The sequence below is a fragment of the Dinoponera quadriceps genome, unplaced genomic scaffold, assembly GCF_001313825.1.
Source record: "Dinoponera quadriceps isolate SergipeBrazil2010 unplaced genomic scaffold, ASM131382v1 scaffold153, whole genome shotgun sequence".
Classification (NCBI taxonomy): Eukaryota; Metazoa; Arthropoda; class Insecta; order Hymenoptera; family Formicidae; genus Dinoponera; species Dinoponera quadriceps.
The window spans coordinates 40650-63729 of NW_014554275.1; the positions used below are offsets into that span (position 1 = coordinate 40650).

Below are 23080 nucleotides of genomic sequence, written 5' to 3' on the forward strand. Positions count from 1 at the left end.
CAAGTAAACCCGCAAACATATATTTACATGTACGGAGATACATTTTAAGTGTAAGCTAAGATAAAACACATAGCCCAAACCTGCAGAAGCAGGGTCTGCTACCGAGTCTATCGACAGTTTGTCAGCAGAAATATAACGGGATCCGCTGACAGAGAATGATGACAGCAGAAGCTGAAGAAAATCTGTCGTCTCATCACCGTTTAAATGCATTTAAATGGACGATACTGCAGATCCTGCCCAGTTTCTACCGCCAATCTGCTGTCATATTATGTCAATAAGGCTTCATTGACAGAACACGAGCTTAATGCGGACTCAGATTGCTATGCGTCTGCCACGGTATTTTGATCGAATCTGCTGCCAATTTGCCGGCATACTATTGCTAACATTTTGAGAAGGCATTGAAAATGTAATTATCGAGCCGATGCGAAAGCTCATTCTATTCAGGTCATCGAACAAAACAGCGTATACTTGATCGATTGAATTTAAAAATAAATCAACGTTACATGCATTTTGGTTATAAAACGGAACAAACTTTCGCATCAACCCAATAGAACGAAAATTAATGTACAAGTGAGAGCGGAGCCCATCTTACCGCGTCTGCCTCTAGTCGGATGTTCTTCTCGTACCGCTTGTCGCTTCGTCTCGACACATTGTTGTCCAGCTCCGCACTTTCAACTGCGCTTATTCCACACGGCTTCGCCTGCTTTATGTTGAACGACGGGATATCAGACTCGACGGTTTCGTTATACTCGACTTGATCCAAAGCAAGACTGGTTTGATATCGAGTCAAGTTGCTTTCTGACCGAGGTAGCTTCTCGAGATTGTTCCCTATGAAGGAATGTCTATGCCTGCGAGAGGAAGCAATCTTATTAGAAGTTTGTGACATCGTTTGAAAAATTGCATCGGTAATCGTCCGATCGGTAATGCAACGCTGCCATCCAGGACAAAAAATGAAATAGTAACCGCTTCTTGTCAGAAAAGGTAAAACCCCTCAGACACCAAAATAGTGGCCAAAAATTATATATATATATATTTTTTTTTTTATCAAATAAGAATAACTCAAACCATTTAAGCAAAAAAGTGAAACTTACCTTTCCAGATTTATCTTTGAGTAACTTAACATATAGCAGTTTGAAAATTCGTAACAAGAAAAGACCAAGGACATGAATGATGCAATACAAGTATCGCTTTTGGAGCAGTTTTATTGAGAGAAACGGCAAATATATAAACAGAACGCCCATGTTTTACAAATTTAACAATAGCTCAGGAAAACAAGTGTAACTACGGTAATCCATTTTAAATCATGAATTTTTTAATGACTTGTCAAGAAAACTGACGAAGGGTGACTTAAGTGATTGGATAGCAACGCTGATAATATTTGGTAGGACCTTACCTGTTATTTTGCATTCCAATGTTGATGCAAGCAGCAAGTAAATCCTCGTCATCCTCGTCCCCGTCGCTGACTTGATCTGAATATTTAGAACACATTTCGTCCACATTTATCAAATCGAAGCAGACACTTTTTTCACGCGTATTTTGCAGAAATCTATATCACTTACATCCCGAATCATTGTTGGAGGTCTTTAAACTGCCGCCGGACGGAAACTCGATATTATTCGACGGCAAGTCACTAACTTTGCAGTTATTCACTAGCATAGCTTGCGGCTCAAACTCCGCTTTCGAGTCTATGAAATTACGTTACTGTTAGAACAAACGCTCTAAGTATAAATTACAAATCTCGCGACCAGATGAAAGCCAGGACTTACCCAGATTAATGATCCTCGAACTGGATTCCCCGTCGTGGTCGTCATTGTACTCGGAAGTTCCTAGCACCATCGAAATCGGCGTTGTCCTTACGCTGTAAAATGTCATAACATGAGGAAATAAAAAATATCACAAATATTAAACTGAAGTTATTCAATGAAACATTCAACTACATGTTTAACTTTCACAAAAATACTTCCGTATCACCGAGTATCTCTTTTCTTCTTATGTATTACTTTTTGTGTCCAAAAATTAACACACAAATTATTATTATTATACCTCGAATGGCTTTGAATGTTTGTATCTTCGCGAGCGCCTCCGGCCTGCTTGTCCAGGTCGCCTTCGAGGTATGGCAACGAGTGGTTCCCGCTTTCATCGTCGGTGAGATGCGTCGCGCCTCGCAAATTCAGCTCCACCTCCGGTTCGGCGAAGTCGTTCAGTTTCGGCACGTCCGTCAAGGACGACATCTGGCATTCACCGTGCTCCTCGGCGCGCCTCGCGTATCGCTCCGGTAACTTTCTCGCCGAGCTCCTTACACGGCTATCGTCCTGCAGATCGGACGCGGAAGTGGCTCTGGATGAGTTCAAGGATGCCTCTCGCGGCGTGCCTTCGGTGTAGTAAGTCCGAACCGTGTCCGTGTCGTGCAGGAGCCCTTGGTCGTTGCCCGAGAAGAATCCTGAGTGCTGCTTCTCGTCGTCTATCGTCTGCTCGCCGTAGCGCAGGCTGTAGTCAGTCGGCTGGTCCAGGTCAGTCTCGGCGTAGTCGCAACCGAACAAGTTCGTACCGATCGTGGGCGATATGGCCTTCTGCATGCTGTTCAGCGTGTCGTGCTGGCGTAAGAGGGCCTTCTCCGTGTAGACGTTGCCGAAACTCGCGGTATCTCTCGCGGAGGAAGCCTCGGGCAGGTAGAGAGTGGTCGGTTTCGCCCGCCGGTAATCCGATTTGGCGCAAACGGTCGCCTCGGCTTCCTCGGAGACGCTGGACTGGCTGCCCGCTTTGGACGAGACGCTGTGATCGACCGGAGACATGTTGTTCTCAACAGAGGAGTGCAACGAGATTTGAGAGGGCTCTTGATTGGACACCGTGGCCCATGATATGGTGGAGTTGGCGCACCTTAGCTCGTTCGCGTCGAAGTCGTCGGGCGGCCTGAGACGCTCGGGGATGGCGTTCTTGTAACGCAGCGTGTACTTCCTCTCGGAGAGAGTGGCTTTGACGTGGCCGTCGCTGGACGCGGCGCCATCGACGGCGGAGTGCAGCGACGAGGATTGCTGTTTGACCTGCGGCTCGGTGGACGACGACATGCCGTTCAGAACGTGCCGATTCACCCTCTCGAACATGGTGTCGGAGTGCGTGCTGGTGACGGAACGCATCGAGTCCCTGCTCTCGCTCCTGGCGACTCCGTTGCACTTCACGCCGCCGCTCGACGTGCTGGGCTGATTGTGATAGGAGCGCAGGCCGTGAGCATTGATGCCGAGGAAGCTGTGGTCGAGTTTGAACGTGAACTTGTCATCCTTGTTAGTCGGCGACGTGCTCGGCTCGATGTTGTCGCACGTCTCCGCCAGGTTCTGGTCTATCTCCTGCTCCAGAGCTCTCTGCCTGCGAGCGACCAGACTCGGCAAGGTCGAGAGTCCGAGGCCGCGAGCAGTCGAGTCCAGGTGGACGAGACTGTTGCAGCCTGGCCTGGCGCTCAGCAAGTTCTTCAGGGCCGCGCTCGAGCCCATGGATATCATTTTGTGCTTCGAGTGAACGAGACTGCGCAGCATCGGCACCGCGCCCAAGTCCCAGAGAAGACGTTGATCCTGTGAACATCTCGCCGATAGATTCCAGAGTGCCCCGCATGAATTGCTCACCACTGTCAAGCTCGGCGACCTGAGCTGCTGCAGGAGAACCTGCAGGCAGCCCCTCTCCCTCACGACGGCTCTGTAGTCCTCTCGCACCGCCACGTGGCTCGACACGTTCCTTAGTATACCGCCAGCGTTCTCGACGATCGCCAGCGTCTTGGACGGCGCCTTATAGCTCAGCATGTCCACGAGGAAGGCCAGCGCGCCGTCCACCGCGCAAATGTCCACTTTATTCGTGCTGCAGTGCGCCGACAGGTTCCACAGAGCGGACAGTATAGACTTCAGAGTGGACTCCTTGCGGCCTTCCATAGCGGCTCTCATCAGACCGGTGACCGCTCCCACTTCCCTCAGGGTCTGCTTGCTGCTGCTGTCGGCGCGCCAGGACAAATTTCGCAGCACGCTCGCTGTCACCTGTCTGAGATCGTCGCTGGGGCTCCTCAGCTGTGACACCAAGGCCTTCATGAACTCCTTGAAGGAGCAGAGCAAGGCCTTGTTGTTGCCGTCGCCGAAGGTCAGATTGGTCAGTGCCATTCCGGCGTATCGGCGCAACGTGATGCAGTTCTGGTCGTCGCACTCGCTGCCGTGCGCCAGGTGATCCATCTCGATGAGCTCCGCGACTGCGTGGAGGCCGCCCAATTGGCACATCGCGTGACGGTGCGCCTCGTCGAAGGAGAGCTTCATGAGAGCGGCTATCGTCGCGGCCGGGTGTCTCTCGAGGTCGTCCGTCGATTGTCCCCTCTCTAGGGATATCCTCAGAGTCTGGCAATAGTCTCGAAGCTGTTCCAGGAAGCGGAGCACCCGCGCTTCCCGACGGCCGGCCCTCTCGTCACTCTTGGCGTGCACCACGTTGTGCAACGCCTGCATGGCTCTGTCGCGAGTGTCGGGGTCCTGTCCGGGTGCGTGGATCAGCTGCACCAACAGCGGCAGGCATCCGGACTGCCTCATCACCAGGCAACTGTCTATGGAGGTGCTCATGGAGAGCAGGGTAGTGCTCATGTCTTCCCGGCCGTTTTTCTCCAACATGCCCAACAGGTTGTATACCACGTCCACCTTGGCGCCCAGTCGTCGGTGACCCTGCGACTCGACAGAGTTGCACTCGAGACCGGCGGAGTTCGACGAGAAGCTCATTACGCTCGCCACGTCCTATGTTGTGCGTATAGAATACACGTTTCGTGTGATTTTTGTATTCTATCGAACCGCGTAGTAGGCGATCTAACGAAAGTCGTGAAGAGCCGCGCGTGAGAAGCCGCCTTCTCATCTTTCAGACAGACCTTTGCACTGAGAAAATAAAGTGGTAGAATCAACGAAATTTTGCTTAAAGGGCTACTTGTACCCCAGCGGCTCGAAAGACGCCTAATGTTTGAGTTTATCTGCTAACCACATTATTAACTTTTTAAAGATGTCCTTTCGAGAGATGATTCTTCATATTTTCGCATGCGTATTACATAAAGCCCATTACAAAAAGTTGATAGGCAACGCTGTTATTGTTGTTACTGCTTCCGTGAAGCTCGTCATCGCTAATCGATACCCAAAATATCTCGAGAATTACTGAACAGATTTAGCAATAGTTTTGCAATCAATATTCTTAATATAAAAATTGTTAAGATCATCTTTGTCGTAGCCAATTTTGAAAATATTAATTCTTGATGAAGTTATTAACATTCGAAGTCAAAAGTTCGATTTCTCGTCAATACTTGCTCGTTTATAAAAAAAAAAAACTGTAAGATAACAAAAAAATCTTACGTAGCCCTATGTAGCTATTATGTAGCCCCTTAAACGAACCAGATTTTTTTGAGTACAACATTTAGTCCATTGAACAAATTACACAATTGCCGCGGGTGAGTCATCAATTGATTCAATTGCAACTTGGCCAGCAACTATATTAACCCGATGTATCATCGCGTCAACACGTGATTTGTCCAGGGGACACATTTTTTTTCTAATAAGAGTGACTGCCCAGATTTTGTCGGTCCAACTGCTTCGCTTTCTCAGTGTGGAATTTCGCATTATCGGGATGTACACATGATGAGACATCTGAGAAACACCCCAAAAGCAACGGATATCCTTTCGATCAGGATGCATCGCAGAAAGGCACGTGGTAATTTCGGGATACACCGGGAAAGATGGGCACGCAACATGATGCACCGTTATAATTGCTCGACTTACATTGTGTGCAGCGAGCGATGTGCTCTGCTGGACCGGAAAGCCAATCTGCTGATTGGCCCATACGTCTCTTCTGATGGGCCATGTACCGCGATACGAAGACGGTAGCCTGTGGCTGCTAGGCAGGGAGGTGTCCTGCTTAATTTCCTCCTCGCTGCTGCCATCCTCGTTGTAACGCTTACTCCTCCTCACGTAGAACTGCGACACAAAGGTTTCTACGGTTCATTCTTCCGCGTGCGCGATACGCAAAAATGGTGTTCGCTCGCAGCTTCATCGACGAGCCGTTTCTCTCGCAACATCTGCGCGTGTCCGTATATCCCGACGATCGTAATCATTATGGGTATCGTATACACGTACACTTAGAGAAAGAAACTCTACTCTTGACATCTTTAAGCATAAAAAAAGACAGCTCATGCGACTTTAATTCGGACATCATCATTAGCGTCACTCGACCGTGTCGAACGGACCTCCTCTACATCTGCGTTTCATCAATTCTTTCTGTGCCCGAGTCGTGTGTGAGGAGAGACGTGCCGCAGCGTCGAGGAGCCTGAAATTTTTCAACACGTGTGCAAGTGCGGCTGAATAAGGGAGAAGAAGGGGGAAAGAAGGGGGAATCCTCGGAGCGATGCTGCACACTCGCTTCGCGGAGGGTGACGACTTAAAGGGCAGACCCGGCGAAAGAGAAAGGTCGGAACGACAGACGAGACAGGGAGGAGAAAGGAAATGCATGTACATGTGCGCGCGAGGAGAGAGGGGGAGAGAATGGGAGAGAAGAGAATGGACAGAGTGAACGAGAGGGGGGGGGGGGGNGAGGCGAGGGCTCCGTAAAATCAATACGCGCCACGTTAGTAAAGGTGTATATACTCGTGCGCCACGAACAGAAGGCAATTCGTACGGCAGTGGTTTTCAACCTTCGCCCCTCTTGCTCACAGCGGAGACAGCGAGGGGCTCGTGAAAAATCAAGAATGCGTTCGTGAAAGTGCCGTAAGACACTCGTGAATTCTCTTGTTGCGCGAAACTATCGTGTAAACAAGCACGGCAAATGATAGAATTTGATCCTCCCGGGGGGACTGGGGTGCTGATTCTCCTGGGATCGATTGAATTTTATGTTCACGGAACATTTAATACTTTGATTATAAAATTTATTAATTTTATAATAAAAATATTAAATATATTATGAATATTTGTATTATAAGATTAATAAATTTCTATATTGATATTTGAAAATAATATTTTCTCGATTGGTCGAAATTGAGCAAGATTGGGAGTTCACGAAGATATCGCCGAGATTTCACAGCAGTGCCACGTCACTGCAAGTTACAGCAAACCGTAAATAATTCGATTGAATAAAGCGCGAGCAGACAGTAATTTTCTGCCGGCTCTCGAATTCACATCGATGCACGGAAAAGAAGAATCAGTATAGAAAAAGAATTAGCTCCCAGAAGCTGAAAATTTAGCTCTGTCCCTGTACAATACAACTGAAATTTAGCCTAGTTTTTAGCTCTCACAGCTGAAAACTGTATACAGGAACATGAAAATTAGATAAATTAATGAAATTTCAGTTGTGTTATGTAGCTAATTTTTAGCTGTGGAAGCTACTGACTCTTTTATTCCGTGCACGAGCCGGTACAATACACACGCACACACGCGCACGCGCGCACACACACACACACACAAACCCTTTTCCTAGGCGCACGAACCAAATTGATCCGCAACAAACACTAGCATCGAGTCCCACCACGACAAGCGTCTTCAGCGCCCAAGGAACGCGTACTCTACCGATCAATCAGCCCCGCGGAAAGACTTATACTCTCTTCACCGAGTAACAGGAAACGAAATATCCAAGAAATAGCCGAGGCGCGTCGTCGTACGCCTCTCACACGCACCGTCGTCTCGCACGCACACAACGAATGCAACGACCGGTAAAAAAACGCTACCTCAGGACTCGGCGTCGACGAGCGTCGCTCGTCCTCCTCCTTCGTCTCCGGCTCCATGGCATCTTCCTTGTTGATCTCAGGCGCGATGACAGAAGCCGGGTAAATCCGCGGCGGCCTCGGCGCGGTGGTGGTGGTGGTGGTGGCGGTGGCGGCATCGACGATGGTGCCCTTTGCGCATCTTTGCGTGGCGGCGACAGGGTTGAACGACGCTGCCGCGGCGTTAGCGGCCGACTCCAGCCTGCGCGATACAGCCGCGACGCTGCTCAGGGGCGGCGGTGGCGAGGCACCCTTTCGTCTCTGGCCGCCCCACGCGGCGGCGGCGATAGTGGTGGTGGTGATGGCGGCGACGCCTTCCACCCCGATACCCGCCGCCGAGCCGCACGGCACGCGGCTCTCCGTCGCGCGCGACCGGCAGGCCTCCGCGTTCTCCTGGAAAAGGGAAAGAAGACGCACGCGTTAGTTCCGTGAGGGGTGGGGGCTGAAAAAATTTGGGTGCGACGTGTACCCGCGAAAAAAAAAAATTAGTGCTTATGGATAAGTGTCTCATCAGTAATATGCTTGTAATTTACGTCGATATAAAAAAGTTCTCTATCATTTTGCAAATAACGCGAAACTTTTCATTATTAATTATGAAAACGGTTGTAGAGGTTTCCTTAATTAATAGTTCGAAAATTTGCGTGGCTATTTGCAAAATGATACAAAACTTTTTTGTTCCGAGTGACCTAATTTACGAATATATGGCGGCCGTTTTATCTAGTGACAGAACCAATGTTCGAGTTTCAAAATTCAATATACTGATGTCTGTCGCTAGGTACAATAACCGTCATATAACTACTTGTACTCGAAGATTAGGCTATTCTGAATAAGAAAGTTCTTCTCTATCATTTTGCAAACAACCAAACAAAATTTTGAGTTACTAATTATTGAGAATAGCCAGCCATGTATAGAAGAGTTTCTTGAATCCAATATTTTTTCCTCTTATCTATATATTTCTATATCCAGTCCAATATTTTTTTCTCTTAATTCGTGAAAATTACTCTTAAATAACAGGAATATGATATTTTCAGTGGATGTAGAAATAATTCAGCGATAATGGCGGCTGCTTGACAAGGGGAAGACCTGAGTTCGATATTTTTAGTGAAACTGTATAGGGTTTCTTCATGTATATAAAAGCAAGCTTTATCTTAATATAATATTATATATTCTTGCTTATATATAAGAATATGAGTTGAATTGATGCTAATTTCTTTTTCTGTATTAGATTGCCACAAACGTCATAATTGTCGAATAAAATTGGGAGAATAATTGAAAAGATTAAAAGATGAGATTATTCGGTTTCAGAATATTAATAATTCTTACGAATAACATAAATTTTTCCGACACGAAAGGCGTTAGAACATCAATCGATTCGTTAACGTTTCCGTCCGTGTAAAATGTCAACAGATTGCACATAAATCTGTGGTGTCTTTTGCCATTCGTTATTCAATGTAAATGTCGAACGCCAGTGTCTATGTGTATGTGAGCGGAAATTTAAGGAAATTAACTTTCATTACCATATTTAAGTCGTTACGCGACGGAATCGGATACGTCCGTAACACCCGTAATTAAGCGACTCTGTCCTGACTGGTTTATATCGCTCGATTAAACGTTGCTCCTCGTGTGACTAACTCGTCGCTTGTATCAGCCGTGAACGATGATACGACTTTCTTTTTATCACCGGTAAAAGCAGTACATACATAGTAACAACTGCATATATATTCCAAATAATTATTCATGCGTGTGACTATGTAGAAACGCTGTGTAGGAATGCAGTGCGTACTTGAGACACATTTCAAAATCAAGGTAGGCGTATAAGCGTCATTGCATCGATATCGTACATCCAAATGTATATTTAAATAACGACGAACGCACAGTCGGGGTTTATCGTCGAAACCAACTCTGAATATTAAATTATGAAACGACGATGGCCCGCGATACGCACGTGTATTAGCATCGCGTTACAGTCGCACCGCGCCGCTAACTAGCGCGCTTCTTGCGCGATGTGATTACTTGCGCAATTATGTGTGGGCGCTTTATCTCATCGCGCGGTTGTATGTTCCGCGGCAACTTCCAGGCTTCTCGCACGTATTGAATTTTTTTATTTTATTTTATTAAATGTGTTTGAAAACAAAAAAAATTAATTTTGTCTTTTTTATGAAGAATTTTTATAAATAATTTTTTTATAAAGAATCTTATTTTATCTGAATATATGTCTAAAACTGAATTTAAAGTAAATTTTAGCTTCTATGTATCATGTAACTTCTTTCGTTCCTCAAAATTTCGCTTTTCATTGACTTTTATAAAGTCTAGACTATAAAGTCAGTGTTTTTAATCTCTTAGAGAAATGGTATAATTAGATAAACAATTTATATTCAATACGTGCGAGAAGCCTCGGAGAAGCGCGTAGTTGCGAAAATACGTTGCGATATAATAACAGTAGAAACATAAGATAAGCAACCGTGAGTAGCCTTCGGCTGTGCACGCATTGATGTAAAGTTGCGCGGAAGAAATATGTATGTATACAACAACTCACAAGCGGAAAAATGTAATTTGTGCATGTACACGTTGCGAAAGAGTGGTAAGAGATCGACTCTGATCAGACAATGCTAATATTGAAACACCGGCTCGTTAATTATCGATTGTGTTGAGTTTATTATTTAGATTAGAACAATACAGGCGCACGCTATTTAGCCAATTATTATTACACGGACAAATTATTATTGCTCGGTTCCTGTAATTAAACAGACATGGGAGCAGTCCAACTGTTAAAAATAGTGAAAAAAGCTGAGTTTCATTCTTGAAAAAGTAAGAAAATCGTGAGACTGTCTTAAAAGAAGAATAAGTAAAAAGCGAGACTTCTTCAAGTAATTTATACGTTAAAAATTAAATTGTTTATCTAATTATACCATTTCTCTAAGAGATTAAAAACACTGACTTTATAGTCTAGACTTTATAAAAGTCAATGAAAAGCGAAATTTTGAGGAACGAAAGAAGTTACATGATACATAGAAGCTAAAATTTACTTTAAATTCAGTTTTAGACATATATTCAGATAAAATAAGATTCTTTATAAAAAAATTATTTATAAAAATTCTTCATAAAAAAGATAAAATTAATTTTTTTTTGTTTTCAAACACATTTAATAAAATAAAATAAAAAAATTTGAATTCAGTTAAACTATGTTGCAATATATTTCCAAGATGTTGGAATATCCCAGATTTTTTCGTCAAACAAAAACAAAACTTAAAATAAATACAAATATTTAAATTACGGGTTTTTCAGTTAAAACCAGACACTAGTTAGTCAACACGTCAAAATAACACTTAATAATATTAAATAATATCCAATTTGAAGAAAACACAATCAAGTGTGTTTATGACGATTAATATCTGTTTTCTTGAGTTCGTTAGTAAACAAACAAAAACGGATGGACAATCTATTCCACTACGTAATTTAAAGAAAACATAATCAGGTGTGTTCGTCGGTCATTATTTGATTTTCTGACAAACCTGATAAAAATAGCTTCAAAATAAAATCACAATTCTTCACTTTATGGACATTGTACCGTTGAAAGATTTTCCACTTTATATTTTCTTTGAATCTTTTGTTTTGTCTTTAAAGAAGCTAGAGTTATTGAATATAATTTCTCGTGATCGAATTTTTAGTCTCAAGTTGAGTAAGAAAAAAATGAAAAAAAAAAGAGAATTTTTTTATAAAAAGCGAAAAAAATGAGATGTCTTTAAATAAGTGAGGAAAAGTAAGTCATGTCTGATTGAAAATAAGCATCAGACTAAAAACCTACTCCTCTCATCTTCCTTGATATTTTAATTTTTTATCTTCTTTAACGCGCAAACTGATAAATTGTCAGAATTCGTAAAAACGTAATGATTTAACAGCCACAAACGATACGCATGAAACAAACCACGATACAGCAACGCAACAGCCGATCAGCATCGTGGAAGTACGATGATTTCGACAACTTCGAGTATCGATTTAACACTGCTTTCTTAGAGGGAGAAGATTGAAACAATGATTCCAGGTAGCTACCTGGGCCCAGCCTGAGCCCCTCGAAGATACCCTCGAAGGTATCTTAATGAATATCTTAATGAGCCCGAACCTTATAAGAAAACTCGACAGTAAGTAAAAAGAAGGCAACCTCCGAGTCTCCTTTCGCGTGCATAATTAAAGCGTGTTTCAGCCCCTCGAACGAGCAGGAGCGCGCGCATCCCGATTGTTCGCTCAACAGACATACTTTCACTGTTTTCTCCGACGCGCTTCAAGTTCGCCGAAATTGTATATACATTTCGCGGATAACTGAGAATTAAAGCAGCAGCGGGGTGCTACACAGTTGACAGTCGACCGTACAGTCGAGGATACGGAGTTAATTGTTGAATAAATTTCAGCCTTTATCAAGGCTGATCAAACTCGCCGCGATTCCGGCGATTCGACGTGCGATTCAAGAAGCGCTTCCCGCGCGGAGAAAGAAGAAGATATCCCCGCCTCACAACGGAAACAATTGGTCGGTGACGGTGAGAGAGACCGAGGAGGAGACTCGTTAAATGGTGAAGAACGGGAACTAATAGGACAAGATAAAAGAGACTTATTTAGCTTTCACCCCGTCATCGTCCGTTTCCTTTCTCTCCCGCGACGAGCTCATTAACCGACGACCGTAAACTTGCTCCGAGATCGGAAAGATACGCTCATCTACGCAAACAAAAAAAAGTTCGCGCCCGTAGAAGTCGCGAGGCGTGTCTGCCGCGGCTGACAGACAACGAGGTAAGGCCTCGCGTTATCGTCCGTGATTTACCGGGTAAACCCACCAGGTGAAGAGAATCTATTGTCTTATTGAGTAGTCTTATTGAGCCCGGTGTTACACCGGTTACGTACGAGGCGGCGCATGATGCACCGCGATAAGAGGGGCCATTTAAGAGGAATGGATCCGACAGTTTAATGACTCGGTAATTGGCGAAATGACTCATTCAATTGCGATCGCGGCGAATAGATAGCCGGCTTTCGCAACTATGGCGCAACGCGAGCGCGCGCTCCGCACATTTTATTTATTTCACCCGGCTAACACGGAATCATTATCGTTGTTATCGCGCATCTAATCTCGCGTATCGTTGTTATAAGCGAAGAAGGCGCTGTGTCACCATGATCGGAAACGATGACAGTTTGACCGAAAGGCCGATAATTATATTCGAGGAAGAAATAATCGTTCGTGGGAAAGTGAGTCGGACTACAGCAATATAATTCGATAACTTCAATTTCATCCGATGATAAGCGTAATGAGCATAAAAGACGATTAGTCCTAATTCATGTAAGCTTTTAGCGAAGTTAAGAATGTACTGCCCATTAGTACCGTATTTTCAGTGGCGCATCGAAGGGGGCCTACTCGTAAATTTAATATTTGGCAAATTGTATACATTTATTTCGCTACCTAAATAATAAATGTTTGAGATGAATTTGAGGTAGACACATATATGCACGATATTAGAAATACGAAAATATTTAGTATTTTTTATTTTTCTTATTAATTATTTTTGTGCATTTAGTTGATCTAACAGAGATGCATAAATAATAAAAGGAATCTTATTTTTGTATTCCCATTATTTTAATATAATTCTTATTAACCCAATCTAGAATTTTATTTTAAATATATATTGAATGTTATAAAAAAATCTACGTTTTTAGCCTTTTATTCTAAGCAATGAAATGTAAGGTGATTTCTGACAAAAGGCGTTTCCCGCGCTGCCAAAAGCCGCAATAACACATAAATCTTGGGAATTGCGACGTCTGGTACTGGAAACATTTTTTGCTAGAAATTACATCACAATTTAATGCTAACGATTTAGAACAAAAGGCTGGAGATACACCTATTGTGAATCCGGACTTATAGCTCGATAATGGACAACGTTGAAATCTCGAAAGCGGTTCCGTGAGCCACACGAATTTTATTTCTGACCACGGCCAAGCGAGGAAGTGTATTTTAGTCACGAACAAGTTTGTACGTACGCACATAAACGTCCGCGCGAATGCTCGCGCGCGGCTTCTTCATGCTCGAGAGCATCTTTTTGTCATTGTGCGCGCGTTATCTAAGACCACGTTAAATAAGCGCTTCCGTTCGAGAAATCCAGACTGCGACCGGTGTTACGTGTTTTCCAGGCGTAGGCCGCATCGTCACATTATGACCTGGTCGTCGGTTCGATCGTGGGAACTATCGTGACAATGCGAGTAGCGATCCGAGATGGATCACTACGTTTCTCGACAGAAATGTTCCGGACCGCCGAGATTTACACGAGACTTGTACAAGTCAGAAGACTATCGAAGTTCGGAGAGTCGTTAATTTGGAATATCAATGCCGCGAAAGTAGCACTGAAAATGACGGTAATTATGGTTTCAGTTACATGCGCATGACGAGACCATTTGGAACGGTAAAAGTGAAAATCCAGTAGAAAGGCCAGTAAGAGCCAAGCGTAATTATATTGGTGCAAATGTATTTATTAAAGGACGATGGGTAAAACGGACCGATTTTGGTCTCCGGAGCAGCAAGCAATAAAAATTTTTTGTTGTTGTTTTCAAGCTGTTGAATCTGACCTTTAGAACATTTGAATTTAGCTATTATAAGAAGCTATTATGAGAATGGTATGTTAATGAAAGTGTATAAAATTATAATAAAATAAGCAATATTAACTGAAAATCGACCGATATGTGACATCACAAATTAATAAACGAAGGCCTTATTTTCGAACAAAGCGGATTTTGTTGCTGAAAAATATTTTTTGCGTTAATCTTATAATTTCCAGTAATAAAATACTATTTATAATAGTAAAATATTTTTAATGAACGGAAATCTATATATTATATATAGAAGAATATATTCATAAGAAAGAAAAAACAAAACATTGATAAAAAATTAATGGAACCATTTATTGTTTACCAATTTTTGTTCAGAATCTCTCTCAACATCACCAACATCATTCTGAAAGATTTCTAATAGATGTTGAGCGTTTAAGTGAATTTTAGAAAAAAATCGGGTGTAACCAAAATATCAGATTATCGTGGCAACGTAGAAGTAACATCCAACAATCGGCAACCAATCTTGCATCATCATAAAGGTGCATCAATATGGAACACACTCCCGAAGCACTCTTATTAAGAGTAAGTTCTCATGTTCTCATGTTTCGCTATAAGGTAGATAAGATCCTCATTGTCCTGTTTTACTAGCAGGAAAACACAAATGAATACGTTCGTAAAACTCAATGATAATAATTTACGGTATTAGATAGCTTAATAGCTTCATATACCGTGATTTTAATACTTTTTCGACAAATTAAAATTTTTTAAAGATGAGAATTAGATTTAGTAGCTCAAAAAAAATATTGGTTTTACTTGTCAATTCGAAGGCCAAAACTGAGCCATTTTTCCCATCGTCCTTTATAGGAGAGGATAAATATGTTTAAAATAGTATTTTTTGCAATATTTAAAAGACTTAAAGCTTAATTAATTAACCAATTCTTTGTGGAAATTTGGGGAATTATTAATATTAATAATTAGGACACAGGATCGGTTTGACGTGGAAGATAGATTCCTCGCGTACATTTGAAGTCTGACAAGTAAATCGGCACGTGTGTTTACACTGTGTCGAACATATTTATCCTCACATATAAATTTAATAAATATATTCGCACCAACAATTATCGAGCTTGGTTCTTACTGGTCTTTCTACAATTCGCAGTAAATGTGTATCTCCAATTAATACAATTTAATAGACAAAAACGAAATTCGCACGACGCAGTTGGAGAAAACGCGAAACTGATCAGCGAGCATTTCCCGCATAGACAATCTCGAGAGCGCGATATCAAAAGGCAAAGGGAAAACAGAGCGTGCCGATCGGTGATGCGAAAACGACGGGAGTAAATATCCGGCCGGTGCTTCGAGAGTTGTCGCGATGCGCCCTGTTTGTGAGGAGATCTGTGCTCGTTCGAATCACTCTAATTGCTCGAATGTCCGGAATTCGAGGCAAGTGCGCGTGCCGAATACTAAGACGATCTTCACACCGTTTCGAGGGAAAGTGTTACGGCCGATTTAGAGTCAAAAAGTGTCGACCATCACGAAGGATACGTCTTAACGCTGACATGTTAGGCCTCCTCACATATATTTTCTTAAAGCTTATCCCCTCTTCTCCTTTCATACAAGACGCTACAACCCGCTTCGATTCCTCCATTACTCAGAAAAAGCTAGTTTCATGACCACTGCTATTATCAGCTTGATAGTTTTCTGGTGGCAAAGACAACAAACGAAGACGTTGACAATAAATTTAATAAAATGTAAGTAATTAAAAAAAAAAATGCAATAAGCCACGATTTTTACCAATTTTCTTCGCGATGTAGGCTTGAGAGGCCTATGATGTTACTCCAAGATCGCAGATGTTAAATTAACAGATAAACAAAGAGGAGCGAAGCTCCTCTTGCGAAGAGCCAAACAAAGTTAAGTTTGTTTCTCTTATTTGCCCCTTTTTTTAATCCTTAAATCCTCCAATTAACAATCTCCACCGTATGTGAGAAGAATGTAACGAGTGATCGATCAAGAGTGAAATTCCAGCTCGACGTCGACGTCGATCTAATTGATATTCTGTTCGCTGGAACAGCCCGCATCACCTTTTCATCCCGACGCGTGTCGTCGGATTCCTCGCGGAGACGCGCGATCGCCGAGCAGTTAGCCGCCGCCGACACCCGCCAATTGTCCTGCGATGCGTCCTGCCGCATGCCGATTCGCTGCTCCTTGTCAAGGACGTCGCTGGCGGCTACGGCGCCGCGGCTCTCCATGATCAGTCTCAGCCGATTTTTCTCCGTCTTGACGATCTTCTGGTTCTGCGAGGCCGACGCGAACTGGCCGGTGCGCGGAAGCGGGATCATCGTGGTCAGTCCTCGGTTGCGGGGATCCGGCTCGCCGCCGCCGCCCCTCGTGGATTCTCTACGTCCTGGGACGCTTCCTCCTCCTCCTCTTTCACCGCCACCTCCTCCTCTAGCCAGCTGGTCACGATTTTCGCCCGGCATCTCGACGCGTCTCGAATTCAGTCTCGTAGAACATTCACTCGTTCGGGAACCGTCCGTCGACACTCGCGCGCTTGACCGGCTGAATGTACATTGGAAAATTGTCACACCGATCGACGACAACACCTCTATACCTCGGCGAACACTCTACGCAGTGGCGCTCCGGAAAGATCTCTCTCTCCCTCACTCGGTTTATCGATCGCATCGAGACGACCTCGAGAGAAGAGCGAGCGGTCGGTCGTCTCCTCGCTTCGGGACGCACCAGGATCGCCACGATAAATTCCGTACTGAATTAGCAGCCGTCCGTCCGCCACGTCGATCCCCACGACGTCGTCCTTCTTTTTCAGCGCTTTCACGGCGGATCGTGTTTCTCCCTCTAACAGCAGCAGCAACTCAGGGACGACGATGACGGCTCCATCGCGCTCCATCGGCCGCCGAGTGCGATGGGACGCATGCGTCGAACCAAAGATTTTCAAAACGTCCTTCTGGCATTTCAGCCACCGCCGCGGCCCACGAGTATCCTTGACGCTCTCCTCTTCCTCCACTCGACAAAAAGTGCGCGGCCTCGGAAGCAAGCTAACGAGCAAGCTTCCGCGAGTGCAATTAGTCGCGCGCGTCTAATCACGCGGCGGACGGCGTGGGTGCTCTTCGGCTCGAATTCACGCGCCACCCTCCTCGATGCGACAATCGATAGCTCGGCGCGACCGGGAATCACGTGGCTCTCGCGGAGAAAACGCACGCCGCTGCTGAATTCTCCTCGCGTTGCATCTGAGAATTGCGCAATATTTGTGAACACGTCGTCCGTTCGAACAGAATTCACGACGTCGAGTATCGGAGAACCCCGCGTCGTCCTGCGTGCACACTTTCGATTCAAGGCGTTATCAGCGCGCGCATTATTCAGCTCCGACACTCGGGAGAGACGCACGGTTCTAATCAGATTTCCCGTTCTAATCGGATTCCTTCCGTTGCCGCTCGGCTGGAGATCCGAATAACGAATAATGCGTCGCGCATTCCTGCCGAACGCACTGCAGCGGCAACGAGGCCGGCCGTTCTATTTATGGCGGAGCGCGGGTGCGATGAAGTGCGAAAACATTTTGATCGTCGGTTCGATTCTCTCCCTTGCGATATATACGTGTCAATGCTTCGCGGCTGCACGCGTTCCATTTATAGTCGCACGCACAGCTGCACGATCGCGCGGCCCACACGACGGCATCTCGCGGCGCACCCGGTTTCGCAAAAACACACACCACGACGGCAAGGCGCGCGCGCGAATACGCGCACGTGCGTGTCGCGCACGACGGATGTATCACGCGACAAGCGCGCGTACGGTTTCCCTCGAAAGTCGATTACACCGAGGTTTTCTCCACCGATCGGCCAGGAATAATCGCCGGATCTATCCGATTTCAGCGAGTACCTCTCTCTCTCTCTCTCTCTCTCTGCGAACGCGGTGTCTTATGACAGGAAACGCACTCAATCGAACTTCTGTCCCGACCGATGCCTGGGGAATATGTGAATGGCATTCCTTATTGATTCATCGCCTCTCCTACGGAGGAAATGCCAACAGGAAGGAGGAGAACGCGCGCGACGAGGAAGGGTCTCCCCAATCGAAATCTTAGTCTTACTTTGAGTCTAGTTTAGTAGTTCTATATTAAGTGTTCAAAGATCTCCTATTTGTGTAATTTTGGTGTTAATGAGAAAGTTACTTTCTCTGCTTGAAGACTTAGTGTAGAACTAAAATTCAGATTCCAGAGAACTAAACTTCCTTTTGCAGCATTGAAGAAGCACTTGTGCTCCTTCGATACTGCAAATAGAAATTTATTTCCCTTTTCTCCCCTTTTATTTCCTTGAAGACTTAATGTGGAATTTAAAATGTCGACGCTCGGACTATTTTATACTTCCGATGAGACGAAAACTTAGATAGATCAATCGTTCGTTCGATTTTCCACCCGTAATTCAATCCCAATCTGAGATTCCATTCTAATTCGTCCGAAGACCACCGAGACACGTGTCATTCGACACAGATGCACGACGCGAAGATTAGATTACCATATTCTGCCACATTGAAACGCACGATAAGTAGTCAAGCACGATTCTAAATATCTTGTCTTGGGCGATTTCTCAACAGTGAATCTACGACAACGAGATAAATTACACGGCAAATGTCATTGTGTCACATAAAGAGGACGCGGCACGTATCGGCCACTGAAGAAACGTGCGTACATAGAGCGTATCGCGAAGACGACGAGAGCAATTAAAGGGAAATCGGTGACGACGGAGAATCCCGCGGGTCGACAATAATACCGCGGTGAGGGGAGCGCACAAAGAAAATCGGCTGCTCCGAAAGCGGATTTCGCCGATCGAGAAAGAGAGAGAGAAGAACACGCGCGTCGCTTCAACACAATTAGACCAACCTGACGCGCGCATACACACACACACACACTGACGCGCAATCGCTGTATCGCGTTGTCTCACTTGGTCGCGTGCGATAAACACAGATAATACGTGGAAGCCGTCCGCGAGAAGCACACGATCAGCTCGTTCTGCTGATCGCGAACGACCGATCCCCGTCGTCGAACGATCGTGGTTCTTCCGTCATCGACGAGCGGAACGAGCCGAAGCGGTGAGAAGCCTCGTCGAGAGCCCCGCGTTAACGAGGCTGCAGATAGCGAGCGAGCGCTGCTCCGAGAGGCGCCGCGTTCAGTGTTAGTGGCTGAAATAAACTGACGTAGGTTAGGGGATCGAAGAACAGCTGGGCTCGGCCTGGCTGGCTGGCTGCTGTACACGCCATCACTGACTCACACGATCTATCCTCCCCCTCCTCTTATCTCGCGCTCCCCCCTCGTTCTCTTTCTAGTTTCTCCTTTCCTCTTTGTCGCGCCCGTGGCGACGTTTCCTCGTCGCTCCAGCGACCGCTTCTTTCTCCGGTCTACGTGGCCGAGCAGCTTTTCTTTTCTCCCGTTAATCGGGAGAGGTCCGTGCGAACGGGGATCCTTCCATCGCGGGGAAACGCACGCTCCCGGACTGTTACCAATGATGTCTCGCGATCGATTCGAATTGAATGATGAATGATCATCGTTTATTAACGTCTCGACCGAACACGAAATCGGTTCGTGAGTTTTGTGCTGCGGCTACGCCGGCGAAGAATATTATCGTCCACCACGACTCCTTGTGACTCCTCAAGTCCTTTAAGGAGATTGTAAAGCAAAACGAGTTTGATAAAAATGCAATGGAACTTACATCGCGTACACGTCGGAAAATTTTATTTAACTTTGTTCGTGCAATTAAAAAAAGTTGAACCTTCTTCGAGAGCTGAGATATTTGCAATTAAAGTTGACAGTTTTTATATTTTTTAGTATACTTTGGGATTAGCGTGCCACTTTTAATTTCTACTTTTAATATTTATTATTTTCTTCCACAACTAAAATTTGGACGAAAATATTATACTATTATGATACGAAAGTCTAATGTACAGATATTATAGATGACTTTCAGAATAATTAATCATTTTATTTTGATAATATAATGGTATCAAGTTAACAATTTGCAGTAATAATTAAAATATACATGCATATGCACATATTTAAGTATTTATATATCTCTCTGTTATTTCTGAATTTCTATTAGGTCAACTGACGTATAAATATAAAAATAATACTTTACTGGACGCGCAATACGAGCAATATGTGTGTGAGAAAATATGTATAAAAGTGATAGCGACTCAAAAGGCGAGATAACAGTTATGCAACTGATAGTACCGTCTTGCCCTATAAAATTTACGTAATAATATTACAAACGAAAAATTACATAATAATACTACAAAATAAAGCAAAATAAAGATGGACAAATGTAGCATTAATAAGAAAAATAAAAACGACAATATTCTCATATTTACAATATTTTGTATATATATTTATTTCAACTTTTCGTTTCAAATTAATATTTATTATTCAAGTAACGAAATAAATGTATAAGAACGCAACTTTGCTCGACAAATATTAAATTTACGAGTGGGTCCCCTGATGCGTCACTGAAAATACGACGCTGAGCTTTACAACCTATTGATGAGGAATTATTCTCAATGATATATCCATGAAATGTTATCCATCGACTGTTCCTATCAATGATGACTCTCGTGATTATTCGAGATCAATCCTCCTCGAATTACGATATTCTCAACGCTTTAATAAATCATCAAAGAGCGTCTGCCCGTCGATGGCGACTTCCTTCGTGGATATTTTACACCATACATTAACGATTCCTTATACCGCTATGTTTTACGCGAGGGATTACTAAGGAACTTTCTTCGGGTGTATCTAATCGACCAAGTCCTTCCTTTCACTGCTTCTTACGCCGTTGTGTATCGCACGAGGACTCTCCGCGTGTCTAACTAATCAGACGGCATCCCGGCTTCTCCTCTTTAGCAATCACCACGCATTTCATTAACGAAGCGGACCCTTATTATTATTAGGTAGATAACAATCTCATTCGACGAGGGGATACTTAATAGATATAAGTGGAGAGTCGCGGACGAAAGTCGGACTCGACTTCTCGGTTAGCCGTGTGCGAGTAGCCCCGATGGAATCTCGCGCGCGAGATTAACGCGTCGGATTTCTGCGAGCGCGTGTAAACCTATGAAACGTCAATAAGCCGCTTTGTACGTCACGCTTGATTGCAAAAACTGCCTGCCGTAATATCGCGTGTGCGAGAACGCGAAGGATAAATGGTGTGTATTTTAGACCTGTCGATAGTTGCGATGCAGAACTACCAGGTGGCCGCAAAATGAAAGCAAGTGTGCACGAGTTGTGTCACTTTGCATTAGTGTAATAATTCACAGAACCGATATTAGGGATAAAAGTCGAGGAAGTTTTGAGAGATCAAGCCGATCATTCGTAGTCAGATCTTAGGAAGAAGATATTGTAGTAAAAGTTACTACAAAAGTTCGTAACGCTTGAATATACCAGCATTATTATCGAAACTATTGCGTGTGTTGTAACCTTTAGTGAACATACGAGGGCGGTCCGATAAGTACTTAGCCTACATAAGAAAAACGAAAATTTTGGAAAAGTGGCGATTTATTTCTCAACATAGTCTCCTTTTAGCTTTTCGATACACTTGACCCAGCGATGCTCCAACTTCTTTAATCCATCTGAAAAATACGTTTTCTCGAAGTCTGCAAAGGCCTCCGTGGCGGCGATGACCTCCTCATTCGACTCAAATTTCTGCCCGGCGAGTGACTTTTTCAAGTTTGGAAACAAAAAAAAGTTGCACGGGGCCAAATCTGGAGAATGCGGTGGATGGGGCAGCAGTTCGTAGTCCAATTCGATCAATTTGGCCGAATGAGGAGGTCATCGCCGCCACGGAGGCCTACTTTGCAGACTTCGAGAAAACGTATTTTTCAGATGGGTTAAAGAAGTTGGAGCATCGCTGGGTTAAGTGTATCGAGCTAAAAGGAGACTATGTTGAGAAATAAATCGCCACTTTTCCAAAATTTTCGTTTTTCTTTTGTAGGCTAAGTACTTATCGGACTGCCCTCGTATGAATATACGTCACTAAAGATTACAACGCACATAGTAATTTCGATAATAATTCCCAGTACATTCCAACGTTACAAATTTTCATAATAATTTTTACTACAAATTATTTATTATTATTATTATTAATTTATAAAAATCTACATAATATTTTATCTGTGTTTATTCAACAATAAAATCACTTTTGATCTACCTTTTTGTAGTTATCTGTGTAGTTATCTGTAAATTTTTTTGAACTTTATGATATTGTTTAACTGTTTTATAATGATTTTCCAGTGATAAAAAACCACAGAATTGGGAAAGAGGAGTAGGTAAAAAATAAGCCGCGATTCTGGTGTTGAGATCGTCTCAAGTTCATCTTTAGGTCACGGATCGTTTCATTGGCTGCAAAGTATCTGAAGACGAATTTTAAGACAATCTTAAATATAAGATCTGACTATCCACTTATCCGCAATCTTGCTTTAAGACGTAAGCAATAAGCAAATTGACCAACCACAATCAATTATTTTTCTAATGAACGACCGTGGTTGGTCAATTTGATTACATCTTAAAGCAAGATTGTGGACGACGGGTATGAATACCAACCTAAATATCACCTATAAATACCTGAATTACTTGCGACGTTAAAAAAATATGGCTCGCTTAATGCGGCACAAGTTGCATCATTTTATTATCTTAATTTATTTTCCAGCTCGTGTGGAGATTCCGAGGTACCATCCACGTTGTTCCTGCTGCTGACTCGATCGCTATCG

The 23080-nt window shown here is 43.9% G+C and overlaps 1 protein-coding gene across 3 annotated transcripts in view; it reads right to left on the reverse strand.

Annotated features, from left to right (window-relative positions):
• LOC106741609 overlaps positions 1-23080 on the reverse strand; it is a 45473-nt gene that overhangs the window by 4705 nt on the left and 17688 nt on the right. Inside the window, exons 1-9 of one of the 3 annotated variants that reach the window (XM_014613791.1) lie at positions 19209-19563; positions 16402-18295; positions 7706-8134; positions 5772-5966; positions 2044-4748; positions 1767-1858; positions 1560-1685; positions 1394-1469; positions 593-848 (exon numbers count right to left, since the gene is read on the reverse strand). In XM_014613791.1, the coding sequence (XP_014469277.1) occupies positions 593-848; positions 1394-1469; positions 1560-1685; positions 1767-1858; positions 2044-4748; positions 5772-5966; positions 7706-8134; positions 16402-16800 (4278 nt within the window). In that variant the 5' untranslated portion in view covers positions 16801-18295; positions 19209-19563. Of the gene's footprint in view, positions 1-592; positions 849-1393; positions 1470-1559; positions 1686-1766; positions 1859-2043; positions 4749-5771; positions 5967-7705; positions 8135-16401; positions 19564-23080 lie in introns of those variants that run through there. The other 2 variants (XM_014613810.1, XM_014613802.1) reach the window with 2 other exon arrangements.